At 35.3% G+C, this 25,865-nt stretch overlaps 2 protein-coding genes across 3 annotated transcripts; one reads left to right on the plus strand and one right to left on the minus strand.

Moving 5' to 3' along the window:
* Positions 1-7,621: 7,621 nt before the first annotated feature.
* Positions 7,622-10,043, plus strand: LOC149690097 (uncharacterized). 2 transcript variants are annotated; one of them, XM_089869605.1, is made up of 3 exons: positions 7,622-8,008; positions 8,691-9,685; positions 9,753-10,043. In XM_089869605.1, exons 1-2 carry the CDS (start codon positions 7,991-7,993, stop codon positions 9,660-9,662), a joined length of 990 nt encoding a protein of 329 aa, XP_089725731.1. In that variant the 5' UTR covers positions 7,622-7,990; the 3' UTR covers positions 9,663-9,685; positions 9,753-10,043. The 2 variants fall into 2 exon arrangements, with proteins under 2 accessions (XP_089725731.1, XP_089725730.1); XM_089869604.1 differs by having other exon boundaries at positions 7,623-8,008; positions 9,749-10,043.
* A 3,238-nt stretch (positions 10,044-13,281) lies between these two features.
* On the minus strand, positions 13,282-25,485 carry mus301 (mutagen-sensitive 301). The gene is made up of 13 exons (XM_089869592.1): positions 24,918-25,485; positions 23,652-23,830; positions 23,378-23,578; positions 22,389-22,464; positions 22,223-22,320; positions 21,627-21,740; positions 19,581-19,957; positions 17,670-17,916; positions 16,327-16,510; positions 16,062-16,219; positions 15,730-15,825; positions 14,165-14,338; positions 13,282-14,080 (listed from the first exon to the last, which is right to left on the minus strand). Exons 1-13 carry the CDS (start codon positions 25,393-25,395, stop codon positions 13,751-13,753), a joined length of 2,712 nt encoding a protein of 903 aa, XP_089725718.1. The 5' UTR covers positions 25,396-25,485; the 3' UTR covers positions 13,282-13,750.
* Positions 25,486-25,865: the final 380 nt, after the last annotated feature.

Below are 25,865 nucleotides of genomic sequence, written 5' to 3' on the forward strand. Positions count from 1 at the left end.
TTTTAAAAATCACTCAAATTCATAATCTATAGGCTACTGATTTAACCGCTAGGCTTTCTTTATATTTACTAAGTAATTTTTTATAAATTGTTCAAAAATTTTATATGTGCTAAGCCTTGTCTACGTGAAAGTTGACGTGATCTCAACCATACTTTTTACTTTGAAACTTCCATTTTCAAGCAAATTATGGACCTCGAAAATTACAGTATCTATTACACCTAGAGGTAGAACTATCAAGGTTTACTGTAATTTCCTTAAATATTTTATATAGTTCTTTAAGCAACATTATTAACCCCATTTATAGAGCAGTCACAACCGTCTAAAAACTGCCTGCAGTAGTACAGTTCCTACTGTATCAGAGAAAAAAAGACTGCAACATTTAAACTTTTTGTGACGCGATAACTGACGTTTTTAATACGTTGTTAGGCCCATCCCCTTTTACCCCAGACATCACTCGAGAAACTGGCAAAACTATCCCTTCCAAGGAGGGGGTATGACTTCCTGATTTTACACTTTTCATAACCTCTTCAAATTTATAAAATTTGTAAACTTGTAAAAGTATGATTGATTTCTATGAAGTCTTTTTCCGAAAGCTGTCTCGGAAATAATTTAATTTTTACTGGTGAAGGAAAAGTGTGTTAAATTGGGTATCTTAAACCCTTCTTGTTTACTTTTTTTCTTTATCATATCTTAATAAATCCATTTAGATTTAAAAATTTAAGAAAAATTCGTATTTGAAGATTGGTCTGAATAAACAATTCATAAGTTGATTTGGGCGTAACTAATAGTACTTTGACGTCATGGTTTATTTCTTCCGGTTTTTCCATAGGTGAGGACCGGGCTGAAAATATTTTTTTTATTCAAGGAGCTTATGAAATAATGAATATTTCACGTGTATATTTCAGTGTTTCACAAAGCTCAGTGAAAATCATAAACCCCAAAATCTTACATCAAATCTAGAAATATCTTTCCGAATCCCGAAAATGCTTTCCGGAAAGTCAATTGTTTCTGAAAATCAGTCAAAATCCAGAAAATTCTTTCTGAAAAGTCAGTCAAAACCCAGAAAATTCTTTCCAAAAGTCAGTCAAAATCCCGAAAATTCTTTCTGAAATGTCTGTCAAAATCCAAAAAAAATATTCTAAAAACTCAGTGAAAATCCCGAAAATTCTTTATGAAAAGTCAGTCAAAATCACGAATATTCTTTCTGAAAAGTCAATCAAAATCACGAAAATACATTCTAAAAACTCAGTGAAAATCCCGAAAATTCTTTATGAAAAGTCAGTCAAAATCACGAATATTCTTTCTGAAAAGTCAATCAAAATCACGAAAATACATTCTAAAAGGTCAGTCAAAATCCCGAAAATTCTTATTGAAAATGTCTGTCACAATCACGAAAATTTTTTCTGAAAAGTCAGTCAAAATCCCAAAAATTCTTTCTGAAAAGTTAGTCAAACGCCAAAACCCGTACTCTAAAATCTAAAACATCTAACCTCTCGGCGTGAGGTCTGGTCGGGTGTTTATTCTTATACCTGTCTTCGATGATAACGAATATAGTAGGAATATTTGAATGAAAAACAAATATTTTAGTAACCAAGACTTGACTTTTGAAAAAGCCGATGTTAGAATATTTTTAAGAATCAGTTTCACATGCTGTTTTCAAAAATGATACACAAAAAAAAATTAAATGAAATTCACTTTTATTTAATATCAACAAAACTTAACTTGTTTTATTCTTAATTAAGTTGGCTTTCTTCTGTGGTAATTGTTTTAGGACCATAAAGTGAAGCGCTTCTCGAAAAAAAAATAAAGATTATTTAACAAACCTCAAAACGAAACCCAATAATGTACTTTAACACCTTTTTAATTACGGAATTCATATTTCCAAGGATAATACGCAGAACTTCAGCAGGTTAGATAATGAGGCGTAAAACAATGGATATGCCAAAATGTCCCGTTATAATAATACCATATAATTACTCCCCTTGAATAGGTTACTACGCAATCTTAATTTGGTTGTTGAATTATCTGCATACAGTTAAAATAATTATCTATTAAATATGTCATCTATAACTTGAAGTAAAACATAATGTAATAAAATATAACCTTGCATAAAGGAGTAAAATCAGGAGAGTAAATAATATTTTTACTAAAATTATGAGTTAGAGCATTTGTTTTAAATGAAATCCCATAAAAAGTCAAAGAATTTCGATATTTCACGGCTCAGAAAATCAAACATATTCGTGTAAAGTTTTGAACCAATCCGCTCGTCGAGAATAAAATTATTTAGCTAGCACGTGAATTATCGATATTCAAAAAAGCCAAAATTAAATTATTTGGCTCAACTTCACATATTCATGTATTTAAAACTATCTAATCTACTATTCCCCTAAAAGGGATGGTGAAATGGAAAATCAAGTGATTATTTTACTAATTATAAGACCTATCTGTGTAGTGAAACATCCAGTAAATATATCCGAATGATTTTAAAATTCAAATTAGTTTAAATTAGTTTTCGATTTCAGGCATAATTTGAAATTAGCACCTCCGACTAATCATGTAACGCCCTGCCATCTTGTTAACAAAATTTACCTGGCACGCGCTGTCTCGCGCCATGATTGTCAATTCATATCGTGTGCAATTTTTATCAAATCTGGCGCGAAAATTCACTCGACATGGAGCGTTCCACGAGAAGGCGATTGGTCGGAGCCTCGGAGGTGCATATTTCACATTATCTATGAAATCTCTAACTAATTTAAATTTAAGCTCACTTGGAGATATTTCCTGGATGTTTCACTAAGAAGATTGGTCTTGAAATAAGTAGAAGAATAAATAGAAAACTCACTTTATTTTCCTATTCACCCTCCCTTTAATGAAAATATCATGGAAACTAATCGGGAGTTTCTTGGCATAACCATAAGGCTTTAGCTTTAAATTACTCATGGCTGCATTTAACCACATCGTTAAAAATTAAGGTCAAAATTTTACTTCTAGTTATAAATTTCTGATTATCTCTTATTCCTAAGACCTGTGAAGGTCATAGGTAGATCTTTGACAATGGTTAGGGTATCTATAGTTCATTTCAATTTCGCAGTTTGCGGATTGGTAAAAATATTTATAAGCGAGTAAGTGTTAAGATGGCAAACAATTTAACAATGAAGGCGAAAATGAAAGCATTGTTTAAAAAATCTCGTTGGTGAATGACGATGAAAATTTAAGCTCGAATTATTTTTCTGGAATTACCATTTTTCTTCAATGAAATATGAAGTGGACGACCTTGTATGACCATAAAGTATAATCCCACTCGCGTTTTAAAGCTGACTTTATCTCACGGGGTATCACCCAATATCTGTCACTTTTAAATTAATAAAGGAGAGGCTGGTTTTTAGGCAATTTTTGCTATCTTTAAGGTCAAGGTGTTTGAAACTTCAGCATCAGCACTTAATCTTTGTCTGTCCGTGTCTGACTCGGCCTGGTACCGGTGTTAAAGGGGAAGATATATAATAGGGACTATAAATTTTAAAATAAGAAGCGTCATTATAATTTAAAATTGGAACAGCTATGGTTTAATTTTGAAGTACCGAGTGCAGGGTCTCTCTTACTATGAGATGAAATTGTACTTTCACTATTATTTACTAGCTAAGTTACCCACTATGGTCTAGAAACCAGGACGTTTCCTATGTAGACACTAAACACTAAATAGGCTTAGGCCCAACCTATGAAATATGTGAGTGATGCAGTTTTTTATAAACAAATTGTTTCCAACTTTTAATTTGACTAAAACGATGCTCAATTAGGATCTAGCTCTTAACATAGGTTTGTGTACCCAACCACTTCTAATGAACCTTCCCCTAGTGTTTCTGACATCAACTACGCAGTTTGGTGAAATTCGTTAACGAATTGTGACTGCTAATAGAGAAAAAACATACAGGCAAACAAAACACTTCTTCAACTATATACAGGGTTTTCTGATAAGTCTGCCATAAATTAAGGGGGATGTTCTTTGGGCGATTTTGAGTCGAAAATATTATATGACATTTTGCAGTCCGGGCCACTGTTTTCGAATTATGGTTTGAGTGTTTTAGGGATGACCCCTTAATTTAATTAGAAATCATTGTCTTTCAGTTTCTTAATTAAATTTAAGGGGGCATCCGTAAAATACTCCAATCTTAACTCGAAAACGGAGACTGGGACGGCAAAATAGAGAGAGAAGTTACATTTTCGACTCAAAATTGACCCAAGAACATCCCCTTAATTTATGGCAGACTTATCAGTTTCTGATAAGGATGATAGTGTTTCACTCTGTATATAAAAATCACATATATTGTCTCCAATAATAAAAAAAAAATTAATTGGCCTTATTTACAAAATACAGCAATTTTTCTTAATTACTATTAATACTTAAATTGAGCTTATTTTCGTAAATTACACTGACAAATACTCTTAATATAAGATAATAGTTTTTTGAAAATGATTATATGAAAAAAATTGAAATTGGGACTACTTTCGAAAAAATTAATACATTAGAGAAATTTTACTTATAACTTCGCACCGCAGAAACCGGCTTCAAAACCAAGATGTATAAACACATTGGGGAAACGCAACTTAAAAGATAAACTGATTAATATCTTTAATTTAAATATAAACTTTTACGAGGTTTCTTAAATTAAATCTAAGAATAAAACTTCCTAATTCGTTTAAAACAGCTAATTTATCTTTTATCAACTATAGTTATAGTAAAGTATTTTTCGAACTTATAAAACAAGAAAGTTTGGAATCTCTTACAAAAATAAAATGGACCAAAACTGGATCCCAAATTACTCTGATCAGCCATATTTCAATTTAGTGCGGATTTAGTACGGAGCCAATGGGGATGAAATTTGATTCAGATTTGAATCAGATATTTATTAGCGTTTGGATCTCATTTTCATCCAATTGTTTTAAAGGGAATAAAAGGACCCCTTTCTGTTTGGTTGAGGGGTTCCCGTTAAATTTTTAGTCATAAAAACTACTTAAATTAGATGAAAGAATTAGATAAAACAATAATAAAGAAATATCTAAACAAATCAAACTTCTTAATCTAATAGATTTTTGGCTACGTTTCTATCAGTCTTAATAAGATTGTTATTTATTGGACATTTTAACCTCTCCGAGTGACGATGATGTCACGGAGGGGTATTACACTCGACGTGTCTGTCACCGCGTTCGCAGTCGGCTAATCGGAGCAAACATATTCGCAGAAAGCAATTACTGGCTTCTACTCCATCGTTTGGATTAATAAATACGCGACGATCGGCTGAGGTTACGAGAAACGTCTAGCCTTCCAATTGCGGGTTTTCTTATCATTTATTGTGAATCAATCGTCTTAAATTTCCAAAAATTGTAAAAGAAGCATACGCATGAATCCAAACTTCAACAATACAATAGCTATGTTTAAAATTATTTTAGGAATAAAGTTTCTTAAAAGATTTAACTAGATATAATTAAGGTAATTAATGATGATTAAAATAAATAACATCAATTCTATTTATTTAATTATTTAAGAAAACTTCTTAATTTCGTCTCAACTCGGAGAGGCTTATTTTGGTTTCCCAACTTGTTTTTTGTTTCTTTAAATGTTGGTATAGGACAAACACCACTAAAACAATAGCGAAATACCCTACAACACTGGTGTTTTTCATGACAGCGGTAAAACAAGGAAGGGGCCAATTCTGCTCCTGTATTTTTGACTGTACAATATCTTTAAAAGCCCATCCTTGACAGTGCTAAGTAACCCGCAGTCGTTGTTCAGGGGAACCGAGAGTGATTAGTCCCTCGAATTATAAGCAGGATTATTTATATATTTCATACGCGTAGGTATAAAGCGAACCATTGTATTTATCCGCCTACTGAAACTCCTCATATAAAAATCACTTCGGTGCTAGTTACGACTTAATACGATTAAAAACGTAATATTTTTTCTAAAGATAACTATAACATGAGGCATTATCCATAGGCGTGGATCCGCCGGGAGACACCCATACATGATTCTAATATTTTCTACAGAAACCCAAACGCACCCCGACCCGACTTGCACATGCGGGCTCGCTATGAAAAAAACCCAAAAGAAGCATTATGAAAATCAGATATAACGGATTTAAAACCTCTGTGGGGATTCAGTTCAAGGTAGTTCGTGAAGAAAACTTTGGGCGAATTTGTCTAGAATTATATTCATCAAAAAACGGCACGCCTATCTTTTCTGAGTTGGGAGATGTAGATTAATTGGTATCGAGTGAATATGACAAAGTGGAAGTCGAAATTGATAAAATTACCTAGATGACACCAGCATTTTATAATTATTACAAAATAAAAATTCGAAACAATTAATTTCATATTTGGAGCATGTGATTATTTCATATAGTTTCATATATTTTATTTAATTACAGATAGTGTGTGGTCTATGTTTTCAAAAGTTGTGATTAACATTAAATATACACTGTCCACCCATTTTAATTTATTTTATTCTAATTGTATGCCAATATATCAATCGTGATTATGCTAGACGAATACAAAAAATGTGAAGTAAAACCTCGATTTTCTTAGAATGCAATTTGTTTATGCAATTATAGGCCAAAGGTTGAGTGAAATAAATGATTTTAGACGAAGAAAAATGAAGTGTAAGAGGGTTTAACTTTGTGATTGTATTTTACTTCACTTAGATCTGTGTTTAAATTTAATCCTTTAATTTTATATTATAACGTCTGATATTTGATGAAGTTTTGGAATTTTCACCGAAACTACAAAAAGAATTAAACCAATTCACATAAAAATATTAAGGTCGAGTGAAATAAAAGATTTTAGACGCGAAAAAAAAACAAGTGTAAGAGAATTTAACTTATGTTTAACTTTTATTTCACTTTCACTTGTGTTTAATTTTAATCCTCTAATTTTATATTATAACGTCTGATGAAGTTTTTTATTTTCACTGAAACTACAAACAGAATTGAACCAATTCACATAATAATATTAACGTCGAATGTCAGCTAGTTAGACCAAACTTACGTCACCTATCGCGTCATGAAGCGCTTATTACAAACACAGATTCTCTAAAATGGCAAATCGTTAAGCCAATGAAGGAGCTAGCTTAGCTTCTCATAATTGTAAACGTTTTTCATTCAAAAAAAGAACATAAATGTGTTTTCAGGTCGATAATAGGCCAGTTATGAAAACTAGATCAAATCTAACCAACTATTTAATCCCATACGCCCTAAATTATCAACAATTAAATAGATACAAAAACTAAAACTATTATTAGTAGATGACCGAAAAACCCCACCCTCGTGAGAACTTTAAACGCTAGTTATACAAACTCATAAACTCTTTATAGATGACGCAAAAGTGTATTGAGGTGGAGTAAGTAAAATAAAATTAACAAGAGCTAAAAGAAAACTAAGAAAAAATAATAGAAACTGGAACGTACGTAAGGCAAAACGTTCGCGGATCAAAATGGTAGCGAATATAAAGTCAAACACACCTTGGCGATTTTAGGACAGACTCTACAATACCCGACTTCAAGTTGATTATCCGAAATACAAAATTGGGGAAGAAGAAAAAAAAATGATTCAGAGGGGTGTATAGTCAAGTGGGGTGGGTCGCCATAAAATTGAGAGAAAGTGGTCTCACTTAGTCTCTCGGAATGGATTTTCCAATTTATTCCTTCTCGGTATAGTAAGAAAGCGAAAGTAGATCACTAGAGAAGTTTCCGAAAACCCCGCTTGGGGGCATTAGAAAGAAAAAACGCCCCTTTGAAAAGCCAAAAACAAAATGGAATAAGAAAAAAAAATAAGAAATGGTAAACGAAAGGGGGAACACGTGGGTCTCTTTGGAATAAGATACGCTACCCCTTTTCTCGTGTATAGCGCCAGTCCCTTATAAAAGGAAGCCGACACTGTCCGAAACAATCATTCAATCGTTTTACTTCAAACAGTCCACTACTTCACTCTAAGAAATCGAAATGGCTTACTTTAAAGCTGTAAGTATCATGGATTAAACATTGCCTTCGGTTCAATTCGGTGGTTCGCCAGGGACCAGGATATTCGGAAAATTAATAAGGATAGTAATAATCTTTTGCAAAACCAATGATTTTGGAGCTGAGTACCAAATAAGACCGTGTACTTTGCAAATAAGAGTCGAAAAAGATACAAGAGTGCGAAATGTTGATTCTTGTATCTTGAAATTCAAGATTCTTCGTTTTGAAAACGGAATAGCAAATGCTCCATCGCTAAAGTAGAGAGTTTTTTAGTTTAGTTTACTTTCATTTGAATAAAATATGTGAGAAAAGCACCGTAGTTTAGTTATATAGATAAAATTTTCAATATTTTGAATAATAATCAGAATTGTTACCAAAAAAAAATCCATGACATTGGCAAGTACTTGGGCATTATTAACTGACCAAGACTGCTAGCCCTTTGCCTACGGTTACTTGGTTTTGGAATGAAAAGTTTAGTGAAAGTAAAACTGGCCCGCGGAACTTAGCATAAGGGTTTACCGTTCAAATTGAAAAGTTTTGAGATTGATTCGTGGGTTGAGCCATGAAATGACGCGCTGTGCTTCGGCAATTCATGGCAATCAAGCTCTTCGTGGGTCAAAGAGGCCTTTAATTAGTGTATTGTTTTTTCTGTTGTGCTCTATAACCAATATTTGTTTTATTTCAGCTCCTCGTCTTCGGACTCCTCGCTCTCTCTTTTGCCGAAGAGAAGAAGGACCAAAAGGATGATTTGGAGACCTCTGAGACCTACGGATCCGTGTCTTACGCCGCTGCCCCAGCCTACGGATACGCCGCCCAACCCGCCCTATTGAAGGCTGCTCCAGCTCTCGCCACCCACACTTACGCCGCTGCCCCAGTCGTCGCCAAGGCCCCACTCGCCTATGGTGGATACGGAGCCGGAATCTACGGATCCTCTTTGGGTTACGGACTCGCCGCTCCCGCCATCGCCTCTTACGGAGTCGCTAAAGTTGCTCAACCCGCCATCTACGCTCAACAAACCGTCGTCAAGGCCGCCCCCGCTTACGCCACCTACGCCGCCCCAGCCGTAGCTGCCATCAAGGCCCCAGTCGCCACTTACGGATACGCCCAACCCGCTCTCGCCTCTTACGGAGTCGGAGTCGCTAAATACGCCGCCGCCCCAGCCATCGCTTCTTACGGATACGCCGCTCAACCAGCCCTCGCCTACGGAGTTGCCAAGGCCCCAGTCGCCGCTTACGGTTACGCCGCTCAACCAGCTCTCGCCTACGGAGTCGCCAAGGCCCCAGTCGCCGCCTACGGATATGCCTCCCCAGCCATCGCTTCTTACGGTTACGCTGCCCCAGCTGTTGCCGCCGTTAAGGCCCCACTCGCCTATGCTCCCCAAGCCGTCTACGCCCAACAAACCGTCGTCAAGGCTGCCCCAGCCTACGCTAGCTACGCCGCCCCAGCCGCTGTCGGATACGGTCTTGGATCCGGTATCTACGGAGCCGGTCTTGGATACGGAGCTGGTCTCGGATATGGAGTCGGTGTTGCCAAGGCTGTTGCCCCAGTCGCCACTTACGCTGCTGCCCCAGTCGCCGCTTACGCCGCTGCCCCAGTCAAGTCCGGCGCTGTTCTCGGTTACGGAGCTGGTCTCACTTCTTACGGATACCACAAATAAGCTGAGACTGTCCTCAGTAAAAGGTAAATTATAATCTCTTGCTGTGAAATCACACAGAGGTCTCACCTTGGCCATTCTCTTTCTAGATAGGTTAACGTGCAGAACTCGCCATCGTGTCGTTCTGTAGTCGCAGGGGGATACTTAAAGCACACCGACGTCTTTCTTAATTAACCACTGGAAGAACTATTTATATTTATCACTCTTTCAGACGGCAAAGTGGGATATTCGGTTGCGATAATCAAAAAACACTTTCTTCTCAAAAACAACCCCCATCTATTTTTATACCCACTATCAAACGTGTCATAGACCAAAATCATCTTTGTATACGTGCTATGTAAAAAACTAAACAAATTAAACACATATTGTTGTTTATAAAAAGAACTTGTCTTCTCTTTCACTTATTTTTCTAATCCAAGGTAAAAGCCTTGGATATCATTTGGAAGCGCAATCCGTCTTCTGGGGGGGGGAATCATTTTGCTTCCATAAGTCAGCGGTCTATAGTACTAGTCACACAACCAGACATCAGAAGGCGATAATAGAAGAAGGATGGCAGTCTGTATCCTCTTAATGCTTTAGTTATGTAACATGATTCTTCCCAGGCTCACCCTTTCTGTTTGCTGTCATGCTCATCAAACTTCAGATGGGCATCACACCGTGGGGTGAATTCTACAACTGTTACAATTACCCCGCTTTGTTGTACACTTCTCTCGAAGAGAAGTATTATATAATTCTGCAGACATGTTTTCTTTTAACACAACCAGTTCATGAAATGTTGAACAAAAGCCGATGTTATAAAAATAAAAGAATAATAAAATGACTACAGTCATGTGCTACTACTCCTATTTTAGCACTCGGTGCCCGACATACAATTCTGATCCTCTAATCACAATTAATAAGTGGCGGTAAAAATGTTCCTCAACTTTTATCAACGTTTTTCTGACAGGAATTCGTCGTCTCTTCTAATTTCCATTGAACGAAATATAAATAAAACCAGTAACATAATTGGATAATTGCATGATAGCTTCTCAGTCAGTTCTGTGGATAGTCAACTCCATTTGTTCCGAAATTGTACGCAACAACAACAAACGCAATCGGAATCCAGTGTCTCAGTCCCCCTATATGACGAGCGTTTAACATTTCCCTTGACACGAAAGTTGTGTATTGGTTGGAATTTTCAGTGTTGGTAGAAGATTATCTTCTACGAAGTTGTGGTGTAGGCAAGAACATTAGCACTGGTACTAGTTAGTGAAAATACGTTGGAAATATTCAAATTCCAGCACACTTAAATGTAAATTACGAATTAATAGAACATAATGTAATCTATTATAAAATTCCGGGTAGACTAGTACCCTAGTACCAAATGCCAACCTTCCTCTGTACCTGACCGTCAAAAGTTCCCAATACCATATTTTTGGCATCAAAACACATTGACGCCCCTCCCATAAACTTTATCAAAGACTTCACTCTTCTTTTTTTGGAACAAGGATTATAAGGGCGTGTTCCATTTATCGTACGTTGCAAATCCAGAAATTATTCTTTAAAATTATTTTTTTCTAAAATATCAAAAGTAAATGGAGCTAGGATATTATTCGCTATTGCTATTACATTATCCTATTGTAGTAAAATTAGATCGCAATCCCTCCCATTTAGTCCTTGTTTAAGTATACCGTATTACAAAACGCAACATAAGGCAGCTTTCATGATCAGCTCTCAATAACCTTTTAATGAAATTATCAATAAAACTTGAGAAAACCCGAGACTAAATGCCCTTGACACCCATTAAGCAGCGCGTGTTTGTGGCATGAATATGTTTTTTTCAAACGAGAGATGAACTACCGCCAGACCAAGAATTTAGAATTTTTATAATCTCCAAGACCTGTTGTGGAACAACAAATTTATAACAGACCCTGGGAAAGCCAGTGCCAATAAGTGGCCTCTTTTCTATATAATTTCTATCGCTCTTTGACCTTCCTTGATTTCTATTTAAACCCGTTACCTGCGTCGATAACGATGCATACTTATTTTGGATTTTAAAACAAGCATAAAGTGATTCCGGACAAGTTTGTAAACCGCCCGTTATTTTCGAATATGGTAAGTGAAAATATCCTAATTTAACCTTTTTGTGTATTGTTTAATTTAAACTATTGTCCACTTTCTATGTGTTCGAAAACTTAGACAAAATAATATTATAAAATTACTATAAGTGTGAGAATATTCGATAAAAAAAATATTACCCTATTCACTAGTTTAGAATCGATTAATCGAAAAATGGATCGAATTTGATATTTTAGAGACTGACGGTAATTCAAAAATATTTAATGATTAAAAAAAAGTGAGTTCTAATACTAATTTGAAAACAAATTATGAAAAATTCTAATATTATCAAATATTTGAGCCGCGTTTACACTGGGCAATTTATACCCGTTTAAAACAGTTTTTAAAAAGTCATAATGTAAAAATTTTCCTGCTAACCACAAAGATCTTTGATGAAAAAATGCACTATTTATAAAAATGGGTTAGACCTTTCCAAAACTGTTTAAAATTGTCTAGTGTTAAAGCTGCTCTAGTCGTAGTTTAATATTTCAAAAAATTACTTAATCATTAACATTTTTTACATTTATTCTATCTTATTTAAATCATTTTACGCTTTGAGTTTATGTTGTAAATGTTTTATGTCGAGATAAGTTTCGATGAATTAACAAGTCTCATTATACGGTAATTCTTTAAAAAGTAAAGTATTTGTACAAATTTTTCGATTTACGAATAGACTAATCGTTTTAAGAGAGAATAATTCGAACTTTCTTTCGAGTACCCGATATAATTGAAAAGTTTTTTATTTGCTTAAACCGAAGCCAAAAACCACTGTTCGTGAACTTCGTGTCCCCCTAGAAATGAGTCTGACCCTAGCACAATATGTCGTGGGTAACCATTTTGAAGGATGGTGGTGAATTTACTGAAAAAACATATCAATGATGAACTAGAGAACTTGTTGTACACGTATGCAAGATTTGAGCTAAATAAATTGAAAATAACATAAGTTGAGTTACCATGTCAGGAAGATTTTGATTTTCTAATAGTAATGACAAAAAAAATAGTTCGTCAGCCGCGAAGTGATATTCACTATTTTAAGCGTATAACAAAATAAATCATTCAGGGGTGTTACGATTTTTGAATGCTTGTTGTTTACCATGTCGAGTTAACATAAAGAAATTTAAAAGTAGATTCGTGGTAAATTACGCGAGTTATTCTAGCTTTCAAGCATTTTTTGATTAAAATTCATTCTGTGTAATAATGCTGTGCCTTTTAAGTTTGATTAAAACTCTTTATTTTCATAGAATTTCAAATCAAATTGCTCAACTTTAGTCCTGTTGTTAACCATGACAGTACTGTTCAACCACAAAATGACCGAAGCTTACAACACGCCATTCATGGCTGTTTACAACCTACCAGTTGGTTACACACCACCTCAAATGCCTTACACATGGGCGAATCGAGTGAAACTCATGGCCCAACAAGGCGAAAATCAAAGAACCCTTTTGATCAACGCAAACAGAATACACTAAAAGTGAACCAGTCATTCAATTGTTTGTAAATATGTTAATTTATGAAAAAGAAGAAAAACAGCGTAATATAATTTATTTGTTTCTATAAAAATAGTGAAACTAAGAAAAATACAATAAAACAATTTCTTACAAAAATTTTGTTAGTATTTTTTTTTTAAATCGGAGGTTCACAACATAATTTCCAAACTTTTATTCGAAAGAATACATAAAATAATAAATATTACAAATTGGAACTTAACTTACTGGAACCTAAACGTTAGGCCACATACGAAACAGACGATGTGGTAAAGAATTCTATTGGTGGTACTATTCTTTCAATAGAATTCTTTAGCCTCAAGCCTTCTGCTTCAGTTTGGCCTATAGTATATTCTTAATTACTCGTTCCTACTTTAATATTCTAATTAGAGATTTAATTGCAATTTGAAATATTTATTACTTTACATGTTGACTTCCCTTTGAACTATTATACACAATCCTTAACAATTTTAACAGAATTCCATGGATGACGTATATCTTCTCAATATATTACTCTGACATGTTCTCTAAACCGATGACCATTTCATCGGCTTCTTCGCGCAAAGCATCGGCTTTTTCCTTCACTATCATTTTAGCGGCAGCTACCATTTCATTCGCAACACGCACTGGTAAATTGTCAATTTTATCGGACAGTAGTCGACCGGTTGTTTTGGCAATGTCCGTTAAAGACTTAAAACCAGCAGCCGATAATTGTCTAGCTCTTGCTTGTTTGACGCAAGGCAATTCCAAAAGTTCAATTAAATCAGGTTCGCAACAGTAATACAGTCGTTTAAGGAAATTGGGAAATAGATCAACAAAAGGCCACAGTTCCTTGATTTCCTGAAAAACACAAGCACAATCTCAACATTGTTGGTTGACAATAAGTAATTTTAATAATCCTATGTTCAGGGAAAACATTTCTACCTGACAAAACCTCAAGAGGGCGGAACCAAAGGCCGAGGCATTGGATAGTAGTGAACATACAAGTCCACGATGAATATTGAATTTTTGAGCAACTTGCCATACGGTGTTTTGATTCCATAAATCGTAAATGATTAGCGTCAAATAGAATCGATGAGCGACTTGTTTATCAACTTCCTTATAAAATAAAGGCATACATTGTGGTTAACTATACGTTAATGTTCAATCATCTCATATAATGCCAGGCACAATTTTCTAACATTTTATGCGAGTGATAACAATGGAGTATCGACTAAAAGGGTTAGTTTCCAACTTGCAAGTTGTAAATTTTAATTCGAGTAGGTACTTTTGTCTATAATAAAAAAGGGGTGAATATTTCAGGGGTGTGCGAGTACTCGACTCGATACTCGATAACAACACATTGAGATACTCGAGACAGATTCAAGTAGCTTTTTAACATCTTAAATACTCGACAAATACTCGAATCCGAGGCTTATAACTATAGCAGACGATGAGTTCATGATCATTTATTTTGAAAATCACCTGTTCAATGTTTAATTGATCACTAACAATCTTTTTGAACTAGTTCGATATTAGATAATTGAACATCTTCAATATTTTCAAGAAATTTACAAAATTGCTACTCGACAAGTCAATATTTGAGACTCGATAATTACTCGAAAGAACCAAAATTTGACCTATCTAAATACTCGATACTCGAAAGTATTTTTGAGACTCGGCTCGATACTCGATAAGAAATTAGTTTCGATACTCGGACTCGGCTCGAAACCGAAAAAACGGGACTCTCACACCACTGGAATATTTTCGCTTTGATATTTTGCAAAGTAAAGGTTGAATGCGAATGCCAACTAGCGTCCAAATTTTCACGTTCGGGTAAAATGTGTCGCCACGGATGTATTAGGCATAATGATATTCTTATCAAAATAGACCAATGCAGGGAGAAAAGTACCAGGGGCAAGCCTCTATACTGGACCATTTCCCTCAGGGGACACCGCTAGAGTTGGCTAGTCTCTTACAGGCAGTGAGCTTGGGCTGCCTCTAGTGGTTGTTCGTGACGTGAGAAATATTATACAGCATAGAGGCGTGCCCCTGAAAGTTTGTTTTTTCGTACTGGTCAATTGCATGGCAATGCGGGAAGGTAAGTATGCCTTCCTCTTCCATGTATTGCTCGCCCCACTTAACATGTTGAGGAACCAAATGTATTATATAACAAAAATTCACATACTAACACACAAACAAACACGTGTCGGCAATTGATGGAAATAGAATTTGCAAAGAAGAAATTCTAAAAACCAAGTAATAAACTTTGAACCACAACGCGACGTTGTAACATTCCCGAGAAATATGAGAGGGTGAAGGTGAAGGTGGGGAACTACATACACGGACTATTTAGCAATATTCACAAGTCCGTCGTACACCCAATCTGCCTTAATTTTCCGAAAACATTTCAATGAGAAATGGCAAAAATAATTGAAATACTACTTTTATAAATCCACACAGATCTATTAACACCCTAAAACCAAAAAGAAATTATGTTTGCGTCATACTTGAGTAGTTCTTCCTGACATTAGTTGAAAAACGTAAGACTCGGGAATCCCTATAATTTTCGCCGTGTTTTGCTCATCTTTCGTTAACTTGGAAAGCTGTATTCAAATTCAGAATTAGGTTAACGACTATTCAAATAAAAAGATTGAGAAAGAATTTTAAGTATAGGCTTATAAGTTGCTTGTGAGACCTTTGGTATAAAACTCTAGACAAAGGTAGGAAAAAGCAACTCGAACTTAATCTAGGTGCCGTATACTATTGGATTTCAATTAACTACATTCAATCCAACCTTGTAGACACCATAGAAGTTATGCAGCGTGAAAAATATACTCACGGCATTTGAGTACGTGTAATTTTCAACGGGTATAGAACTCATTAATTCATACGGTGTAACAATAAACAATAAGTGGAGGTGTGTTATTAACGATAAACAATTTTGAGCTTTTTTCAAGTCTCTAAGTACCGTTAAAGTCAAGTCAATATCAAGACCACCTGTAATACAGATAAAGTTGCGATAAAGTATCGATAACATGCTGTGAGGTTTTCTACAGAGCTTTTTTTTCGCACTAGAAATTATTTGACCTTTTCATAATTCTTACTTTTAAAAGTTGCGATTCCTAAATTGGTCGCTTTCAATATATTATCCTTTAAGGATAAGTGACCAGAATGAATTAATCCCGAAATAGCTTCATTGACTGAATTGGATATAGCTTTGGATGGATTTTGTATGGCATAAAGTGTCTGACTGGCAAGATTTTCAATTTCTTCTTTTGAAGACGCCAGCTAAGATATAAAATTACGACCATGGTAAATACTCGATAAGGGGTTATAAAATTAACCACATTATCAAGAAGTTATATCTAGTATCTCAGAGAGAAGGTATAAATTCGCCAGATTTCCAGCTTTATCTCCAGTCCAAACGTAGGTCCGGAGTCAATCCCCGCCTCTAAATTACAACCAGCATCTCATTGGTTCTTGAAAACTCACGTCAGCGCGACGACGCGAGTGACGAAAATTACAGTCATATTTTCTGACTGAGGAGAGGCGAAATAGCCCGGCGCCTCCTTTTACGTCCCCCCTTGTATTTTGAAAAGGGGACTGGGACTATGGCGCGCGAATACAAAGGCATCTTATACCTTCTCTCTGAGATACTGATATAACTTCTTGTCATTATCTAATAAAAGTGTTAGATTATGGTATACCCCAACTCGCCGTTTCATAAGCAGAGTTAGAACTGTTTAATAATTAGGTTTAGCGACAGACCACTCACAAAATGGTCGCACGAGTCTAAAGCATTCGTTCTTTCAAAGGGTGTCACTTAACCAATATAAATTTCTATTATCTATTTGTTAACTAGTTGGCGCTGAATTCATTTTCGATTTGCCTTCACTACTTGTACATGTGACCAGCTTACTTTACTTTTGGGTCTATAGAGCTACCTCAGAAGCCATAGTGTGACGTACGTCACCCATGCTATTTGCCCATAGAACCAAAGCGGCACTAAACATGGCCATGCACTGCCAAAGCTAAGCCCGTGACGTTTTACCTTGGCACTCACATCACAAATGAAATAGCTCTATTCCTCCGAACCTACGTCAGTGGCAAGCAAACTTATGGTAGAGACCAAAGAGAAATGTGTAAAAAAGATCATGAAGATCGACGCCAAGCGGTTGGTTTGTGAAAAGTAGAGAGAAAATCGAGTTCGGGTTCAAGCAAGGCTAAGGTTGAGACTTCCTCTGTGGTTATGGTATTAGTGCTGGTATGCCCTTGGTATTATTAGTAAGGAATGTTATCATGAAGAAACCACGCAATAAATTCTTATGGGGCTTAAATATTGATGCTTAAATAAGCATATTGATGAAAGGGCTCCGATAAGATTATTAAGGATCATTTTAAAATATTTTACGCGTGTATTTACTCGGTAAACACTGCAGTAACTTACCTGTAAACCTGCCAAGTTGAGTACAAAATTATTGAACCCTTCTTTATTATTATCAAACAAAGTGCTCTGCGAAGCTTCAGAAGTCGACTGTAAAATATTTTCAACCATTTTGGCTTCCTCGGGTTTGACCATCAGGTAACTCTCCCCTGACGTATCCAAACCAGCTCTACCAGCCCGTCCAACCATTTGCTTATATTGAATAGCGGAGATCCAATTCATACCCACGTATGGAGCCCGAATAATAACCCTGCGATACAAAACCAAAAGTCAAAACATAAGTTATCCTATGATACTTTAGCATAGCACTTTGGAAGGCACTGACAAAATGTAAATTAACATCGCGCAATGGTATGATTTTGGGGATAAAGAAGGAAATTTATGCATCAGGCTGATGTTATTATTAATGGGACACTATATTACGCAGTGAAAAAGTTTGATTAACATGGTCATAAAATAATTTATTGAAAGAGGAAGACAATAATAAGTACGAATTACATTGCTTGGTAGGACAAGCATGCGCGGAAGGTTCAACACACACTTACGGGATATATATATCACAGGGTTGCCACTGAATTTTCAGAACCAAATTCGCTGACTTTTCCATGTTTTCCCTGACCATTTTCTGAGATTTTCCCTGACATTTTTCTGAGATTTTCCCTGACCATTTTCTGAGATTTTCCCTGACATTTTTCTGAGATTTTCCCTGACATTTTTCTGAGATTTTCCCTGACCATTTTCTGAGATTTTCCCTGACATTTTTCTGAGATTTTCCCTGACATTTTTCTGAGATTTTCCCTGACATTTTTCTGAGATTTTCCCTGACCTTTTTCTGAGATTTTTCCCTGACCTTTTTCTGAGATTTTCCCTGACATTTTTCTGAGATTTTCCCTGACATTTTTCTGAGATTTTCCCTGACATTTTTCTGAGATTTTCCCTGACATTTTTCTGAGATTTTCCCTGACATTTTTCTGAGATTTTCCCTGACCTTTTTCTGAGATTTTCCCTGACCTTTTTCTGAGATTTTTCCCTGACCTTTTTCTGAGATTTTTCCCTGACCTTTTTCTGAGATTTTTCCCTGACCTTTTTCTGAGATTTTTCCCTGACCTTTTTTCTGAGATTTTTCCCTGACCTTTTTCTGAGATTTTTCCCTGACCTTTATCTGAGATTTTTCCCTGACCTTTATCTGAGATTTTTCCCTGACCTTTTTCTGAGATTTTTCCCTGACCTTTTTCTGAGATTTTTCCCTGACCTTTTTCTGAGATTTTTCCCTGACCTTTTTCTGAGATTTTTCCCTGACCTTTTTCTGAGATTTTTCCCTGACCTTTTTCTGAGATTTTTTTCCCCGACCTTTTTCTGAGATTTTTTCCCCGACCTTTTTCTGAGATTTTTTCCCCGACCTTTTTCTGAGATTTTTCCCCCGACCTTTTTCTGAGATTTTCCCTGACCTTTTCCTGAGATTTTCCCTGACCTTTTTAGGTCGAAAGTGTAAATGTTTACAGCAGGTTTGTTGTACCAAAATGATTAAGAAATATTTTAACTATAAATAACAGTCTTAAGAGATTTTTTTAAAGGCATTTACTTTACAAAAACAATTCTAGACATTTTTAAGGATTGCTCTACAGTTCTCTGTGTTAAGAGAGGATGAGGAGAAACTTTCATTACTCTTTCAATAAAGACTTATCCCCAGAAATTTTACCCAATAAAATCAAATTCCCTGACTTTGCTGAAATTTTTTAAATTCCATGTCTTTTCGGCCCATTTTTAAATTCCCTGACTTTTCCAGGTTTTCCCTGACCCGTGGCAACCCTGATATATATAAAATTCACCATTGTCAGCTCTTCGTTGATTTACATTTTCAGCCATAAAAAAGCGCTAAATCACTTTAAAAGTGATTGCAAGTATTGAACTAACCTTTTAGCAGGTAAGTTAACACCAGCTGCTAATGTGGAGGTACAAGCTAGACAACATAGAGTTCCGTCACTATAAGCTTCTTCAATTAGAGCTCTTTCTTCCATGGTTAGCCCACTGTGGTGATAAGCTACACCATATGGTATGGTTTTTTTCAAAACTGGGCAAATTTTGCCATTGCCCCCTTCTATTAGCGTTCTTAAAAGGGCAATTTTCTTTTCTTTCTTGTAACCAATTATTCCATCGGGGAATTCTTTGATCACAAATGTGGCTAAGTTTTCGCAGTGTTTTTTAGTGGGACAGAAAATAAGGCAGGAATTGTAAGGCAAAATTTCTGATAGTAGATGGACCAGCCTGTCAGGGTCTCTCGATTTGAATTGCTAGAAAAGTTTAATTTTATGATTAATTTAGGGATTACATGGTTTACCATTTCTTGAGAAGTTCAAAACTTGAAGTAAATTACCATTTTTATACTGATATTCAAAAATTCAAATATCACTTATCTTTGAACAAATTATTACTTCCATTGGGTCGTATTTGAAAATATTACTTGCATTGGGGCACTTTTCAACAACAACTTTACTCGCAATATTCAAAAACTTTTTTTTTCGCAATTTTCAAATACTTTTTTTTTCGCAATTTTCAAAAACTTTTTTTCGCAATTTTCAAAAACAACTTTCGCAATTTTCAAAAACTTTTTTTTTCGCAATTTTCAAAAACAACTTTCGCAATTTTCAAAAACAACTTTCGCAATTTTCAAAAACAACTTTCTCGCAATATTCAAAAGCAACGTTTCTCGCAATATTCAAAAGCAACGTTTCTCGCAATTTTCAAAAACAACTTTCTCGCAATTTTCAAAAACAACGTTTCTCGCAATTTTCAAAAACAACGTGTCTCGCAATTTTCAAAAACAACGTTTCTCGCAATTTTCAAAAACAACGTTTCTCGCAATTTTCAAAAATAACTTTTTTCGCAATTTTCAAAAATAACTTTTTTCGCAATTTTCAAAATCAACTTTTCTCGCAATTTTCAAAATCAACTTTTCTCGCAATTTTCAAAATCAACTTTTCTCGCAATTTTCAAAATCAACTTTTCTCGCAATTTTCGAAAATAACTTTTCTCGCAATTTTCGAAAACAATTTTTGTCAAAATTTTCAAAAACAATTTTTCTCAAAATTTTCAAAAACAACTTTTCTCGCAATTTTCGAAAACAATTTTTCTCGCAATTTTCGAAAACAACTATTCTCGCAATTTTCGAAAACAACTATTCTCAAAATTTTCAAAAACAATTTTTCTCGCAGTTTTCAAAAACGTTTCTCGCAATTTTCAAAAATAGCTCAAATTTAAGCATGGGCGAATACTCGAGTAACACGAATAACTCGATCGAATATCGAGACGAATAACCGTCTCGATATTCGATAAGCCCCATTTCGGGTATTCGAACGAATATCGAATAGTGAATTTTACTATTCGGGCCTACTATTCGTTAAACATTCGACTAACTATTCGTTAAATATTCGATTAACTATTCGTTAAATATTCGATTAACTATTCGAGAAAACAAAAATATTAACCCTAAAAATGTTTTAAAAAAGTAATGGCAGTTACACTTTTTAATGTATAAGTTTCTATGGGAAAATAGGCCTAAAGTGCTACTACTCTATAGCGCATCTAAATTCTAAATATAATTTAAATTGATTTTAATTAATCCTTCTATTTCTGACTATTCGATAACTATTCGATAAGGCCAATTTTAAGTTAAGCCTAATTATTCGATATTCGGTTCCCAAACAACTATTCGTCTCGGTATTCGATAAGAAAATTTTTCACTATTCGATATTCGTCTCGACAGTCAAAAACTGGTATTCGCCTATGCTTACTCAAATTCTAGTCTTTATGAGCAAATTTCAATTCAATGTCATAACCCCCTAAGATCGTAGAAACCAAAACTCGGTTTTGCCTGGCCCTGTTTTTCAAAAACTAGATAATTTGTTGATGTATGGTTACTTCAAGTTATGCGCTTCACATTTTATGAATTTAAACACACACCTTGGATTCTGGTTTTAAAACTTTGCTTGTAACAAACTTGATCTCTTTCAAGTGTGGTTTATATTTCACTTCAAATATTTCATTCTCGATTTTCAAAAATTCCTTGAGTTCAACCTAAGAATATCATGGCATTTTCAAAATGTTTAACAGTACCAGGAATGCATATAAATTTTTGAAGAGGCAAAAATCAAGACTTCCTGCTTTCCTTAAATATAATTATTCCTTATTGCGCTTAAAGCATTAGTAGCGTTGCATTTCAACAATCATAAGGTTTTGATAAATTTAAATATTTCAAAATTAGCTTAATAAGTTAGTTCTGTTCTTTGGAAGTCTAAAATATTTCAAAAACGTGACGTCAAATAAGAACACAGCCCTTCATTTTTGGGGAGAATAGATGACGTCATAATTCTATTTTCTATTGGAAAACATTCGTTAATCACGTCTGGGGTTTTAATGAACTGAAATTTCTTGAAAAATTTCCATATCAAAGCCCTTGTTTTCAAAAATTCTATTAAAAAAATAGTTTCTGCGTGCTACTATCCCTTTAAAGGAACACTGCAGGCTAGATTTTTTTTTTTTTTTTACGCAACACATACCGGTCTGAAATTTCCCGTGTAAAGTTCAGCATTTAAAAACACTTTTAAATCAGGGATATTAGTTAAGGTGGCGCTCATTCCAATTATATGTACATGAGCTACGTAATTAGAAATGTCAATTAAACTCTATGTCCTTTGAAATAAACTAATAAAATTTAAATCTTACGGGCTTTGCATTTGATTTTGGTTAACGCAATTTCGAGGGTAGAACCTCTTCTACCTCCTTCGCATAATAAATGAAGCTACAATTAAAATTACAGCGTCTTTAAATCAAGATTATATTTTAAAGGGACTGACAATCCTAATAAAAGAGCTCGAGTTCAGGAAAATTCTCTTCATTCAAGCATTGAGTCAAATGACTGGGTTCATATGAAATTTTCATATTGTAAATCAAAAACTTATCCCTGATCATTTTTAGCCGCTTAACACAATGAACCCGATGATCACAATGAATCCACGTGATCAGACCACAACGAATCCACGCGATCAGACCACAACGAATCCACGCGATCAGACCACAACGAATCCACGCGATCAGACCGCAACGAATCCACGCGATCAGATCGCAACGAATCCACGTGATCAGATCACAATGAATCCACACGATCAGACCACAATGAATCCACACGATCAGACCACAACGAATCCACGTGATCAGACCACAATTAATCCCCGTGATCAGACCACAATGAATCCACGTGATCAGACCACAACGAATCCACGTGATCAGACCACAATGAATCCACGTGATCAGACCACAATGAATCCACCTGATCAGATCACAATGAATCCACACGATCAGACCACAATGAACCCACATTATCAGACCACAATGAATCCACATTATCAGACCACAATGAATCCACATTATCAGACCACAATGAATCCACATTATTAGATCACAGTGAATCCACATGATCAGATCACAACGAACCCACGTCATCACAACGAGCCCGCAAGATCACAATGGCCTAGTAGATTTGATAGACCAAAAGCAATCTACAACTTGTCCCTGAATTTTTCCAAAAATATTCATATCCCTGGCCTTTTCCCAAATCCCTGGCTTTTCCCAGTTATCCAAGTTCGATACGAACCCTGAATGGGAGCTGTTGTCATTAAGATTGACAGCCCCTTTTTCAAGTGGCCAATAATAACCTCGTCAACAACAAGAAGCCCTAATTCATCGATACGATTATTTTCAAACAAAGAGTTTATAAGTAGGTGAGCCTTTTCAATCGTTGCCACAAATATGGTATTGCGCTTTAAACGTTTTCTGGGTGGGATTTGTCCTTTCCCACCAGCGTATTCCTCAACTGAAAAATCAAGGTTTAACGCAAAGTTCGCTAAGGATCGGACCTGTAAAAAAATTAACAGTGTAAGTTATTGTTCATCATGTAAATTAACATAATCATTGGCATTAGTAACGAACCTTTTCCTGAACAATGCTAATGTAGGGTAAGACAAAAATAACATTCTTAGAATGGATCAACAATTCCTTCATCATCAATATTTCCGCTACTAAAGTTTTACCACCACTTGTGGGCAAACAGTATATTAAATTCTTTCTCTCAAGAACAGAGGGCAAGTTCAAGCATTCTTTTTGCCATTCTATTTCAATTTAAACATTGAAAAGTTAGGAATCCCACACGTAATTATACCCTTAAATGGCAATTTTACAGAATAGCTTCTGGTAGCAGATCTCTTTTGTTTTTATGTAATTATGTTTAATATATGTAGTATTGGATGAAAAAATTATGGCGCAAAAATTTATCGGCGCAAATGATTATTTAAAAAGTTACAAGCGTTTAATTCTTTGGCGTGCGCAAAAGCTTAGGGATCCATGTCATAAGCTAAAGAAGCAATTATAAGTGGAAAAAGGACCATACACGTATAGGAGTCACGAATTAAGATCTCTGCAGACGAAAATAACCAAACCAAACCTAGCATAACAAAACTAAACCCAACCAAACCTAATATATAAATATTTTGGAAAAGGTGGCACCTAATTAATAGGATAGTATTTTGGAAAAGGTGGCAGCTAATTAATAGGAGAATATTTTGGAAAAAGTGGCAGCTAATTAATAGGAGAATATTTTGGAAAAGGTGCCAGCTAATTAATAGGAGAATATTTTGGAAAAGGTGCCAGCTAATTAATAGGAGAATATTTTGGAAAAGGTGCCAGCTAATTAATAGGAGAATATTTTGGAAAAGGTGCCAGCTAATTAATAGGAGAATATTTTGGAAAAGGTGCCAGCTAATTAATTGGTTATTTTCGTCTGCAGAGATCTTATTTTGTGACTCCTATAGAGTAATTTCGGTTGAGAGGGGGAGTGAACTGTGTATCCCCTACGTTAGGGGCAACTTTGTACTAGAGAATACTATTTGCCCCGGAAGGGAAGGGGAGGGGGGATATCACTAAGGTAAGAGATAGAGGGTTATGACGTTGCCGTATATGGGAAAGAAATTACTCTATACGTGTATGGTCCTTTTTCTACTTATAATTGCTTTTGTAGCCAACGACATGGACCTCTAAGCCTTTGCGTAAGCCAAAGACTAAAACGCTTGTAACTTTTTAAATATACATTTGCGCCGAAAAATGTTTGCACCATAACATCCAGTTTTACATATAATAGACATAGAAAGAAAAGTGAACGACTACCAGGAGCTATTCTGAAATATGTCCCCTTAAATTTACCATAAAGCTCATAGATTCCGCGATCAACCTCAAATAAATCCCTGACAGTCGTTGGCAACCCAAAGAAATCCACTTCTCCATTGGTAGAGTGTAGGCAATCTTTTTGTGTCAACGGAAACTCATCTTCAGTAACTATGGAACAATTTTGAACACTGGAACAAGTGCTTGGAATTTCAACTTTGGGGTTCCTAGCGTTGTTTCGCATGTGCATTTTCATTTGTGACAAGACTGAAACTGAATGCTTTGGCTCGTTCTCTTTAGAGTCGTCACAAGTTTTAAATCGTTTATCATTAGCGGAACCATCGTGTAACTCATTAGGTTCCGAGTCTTGTTTAGAATTAGAAGGGTTTTTGATAGAACAATACCGATCGTTCTTCTTCTTAACCACTGTCATAGAACTGCTTGGGCCATTAACTTGGTCAAATGTAGAATGATTAAAGTTCAAATGTACATCGCAATTCTCCGTATCTTTTGTCATACTGGTGTACTCTCACAGTTCGTATCAAAATTTCAAATTTAATTCCATAATTAATCAAAGAAAATTCACCTTTTAAGCACGTCGACTCGTTGTTTCCAGATTTCCAAAAATTTCGAGTAAAATAAAATTTGGGTAAGGAGGATTAAGAAGGGGAGCAGAATAGGTGACGTGATTAGTGAGGTTTCAAGGTTTCTTTATTGCCGTATAAGAAAAAATACACCCTTTAATATCAGGGCGGCTCCCTCATAAGGGGAGCGCAGCAATCAAAAATAAAAATAATAAATGTAAAATAATAAAATTGTTCTTCCTCGTCTTCTCTTCTCTCTCTCTCTTTTTTTTTTTGTTTTGCCACTGACAACATAGCCCTCTCGTTTAAGCGCTCTTTGAGGTATTCCAAGAGTCAAATATTGACCATGCTCTTTGACACGGCCGCCACTTTTTTACAGAATTACAGAAAGTGCCTACAAGTG

The sequence above is a fragment of the Phalangium opilio genome, unplaced genomic scaffold (assembly GCF_054372755.1).
Source record: "Phalangium opilio isolate 3A_F unplaced genomic scaffold, DU_Popi_V2 ptg000031l_1, whole genome shotgun sequence".
NCBI lineage: Eukaryota > Metazoa > Arthropoda > Arachnida > Opiliones > Phalangiidae > Phalangium > Phalangium opilio.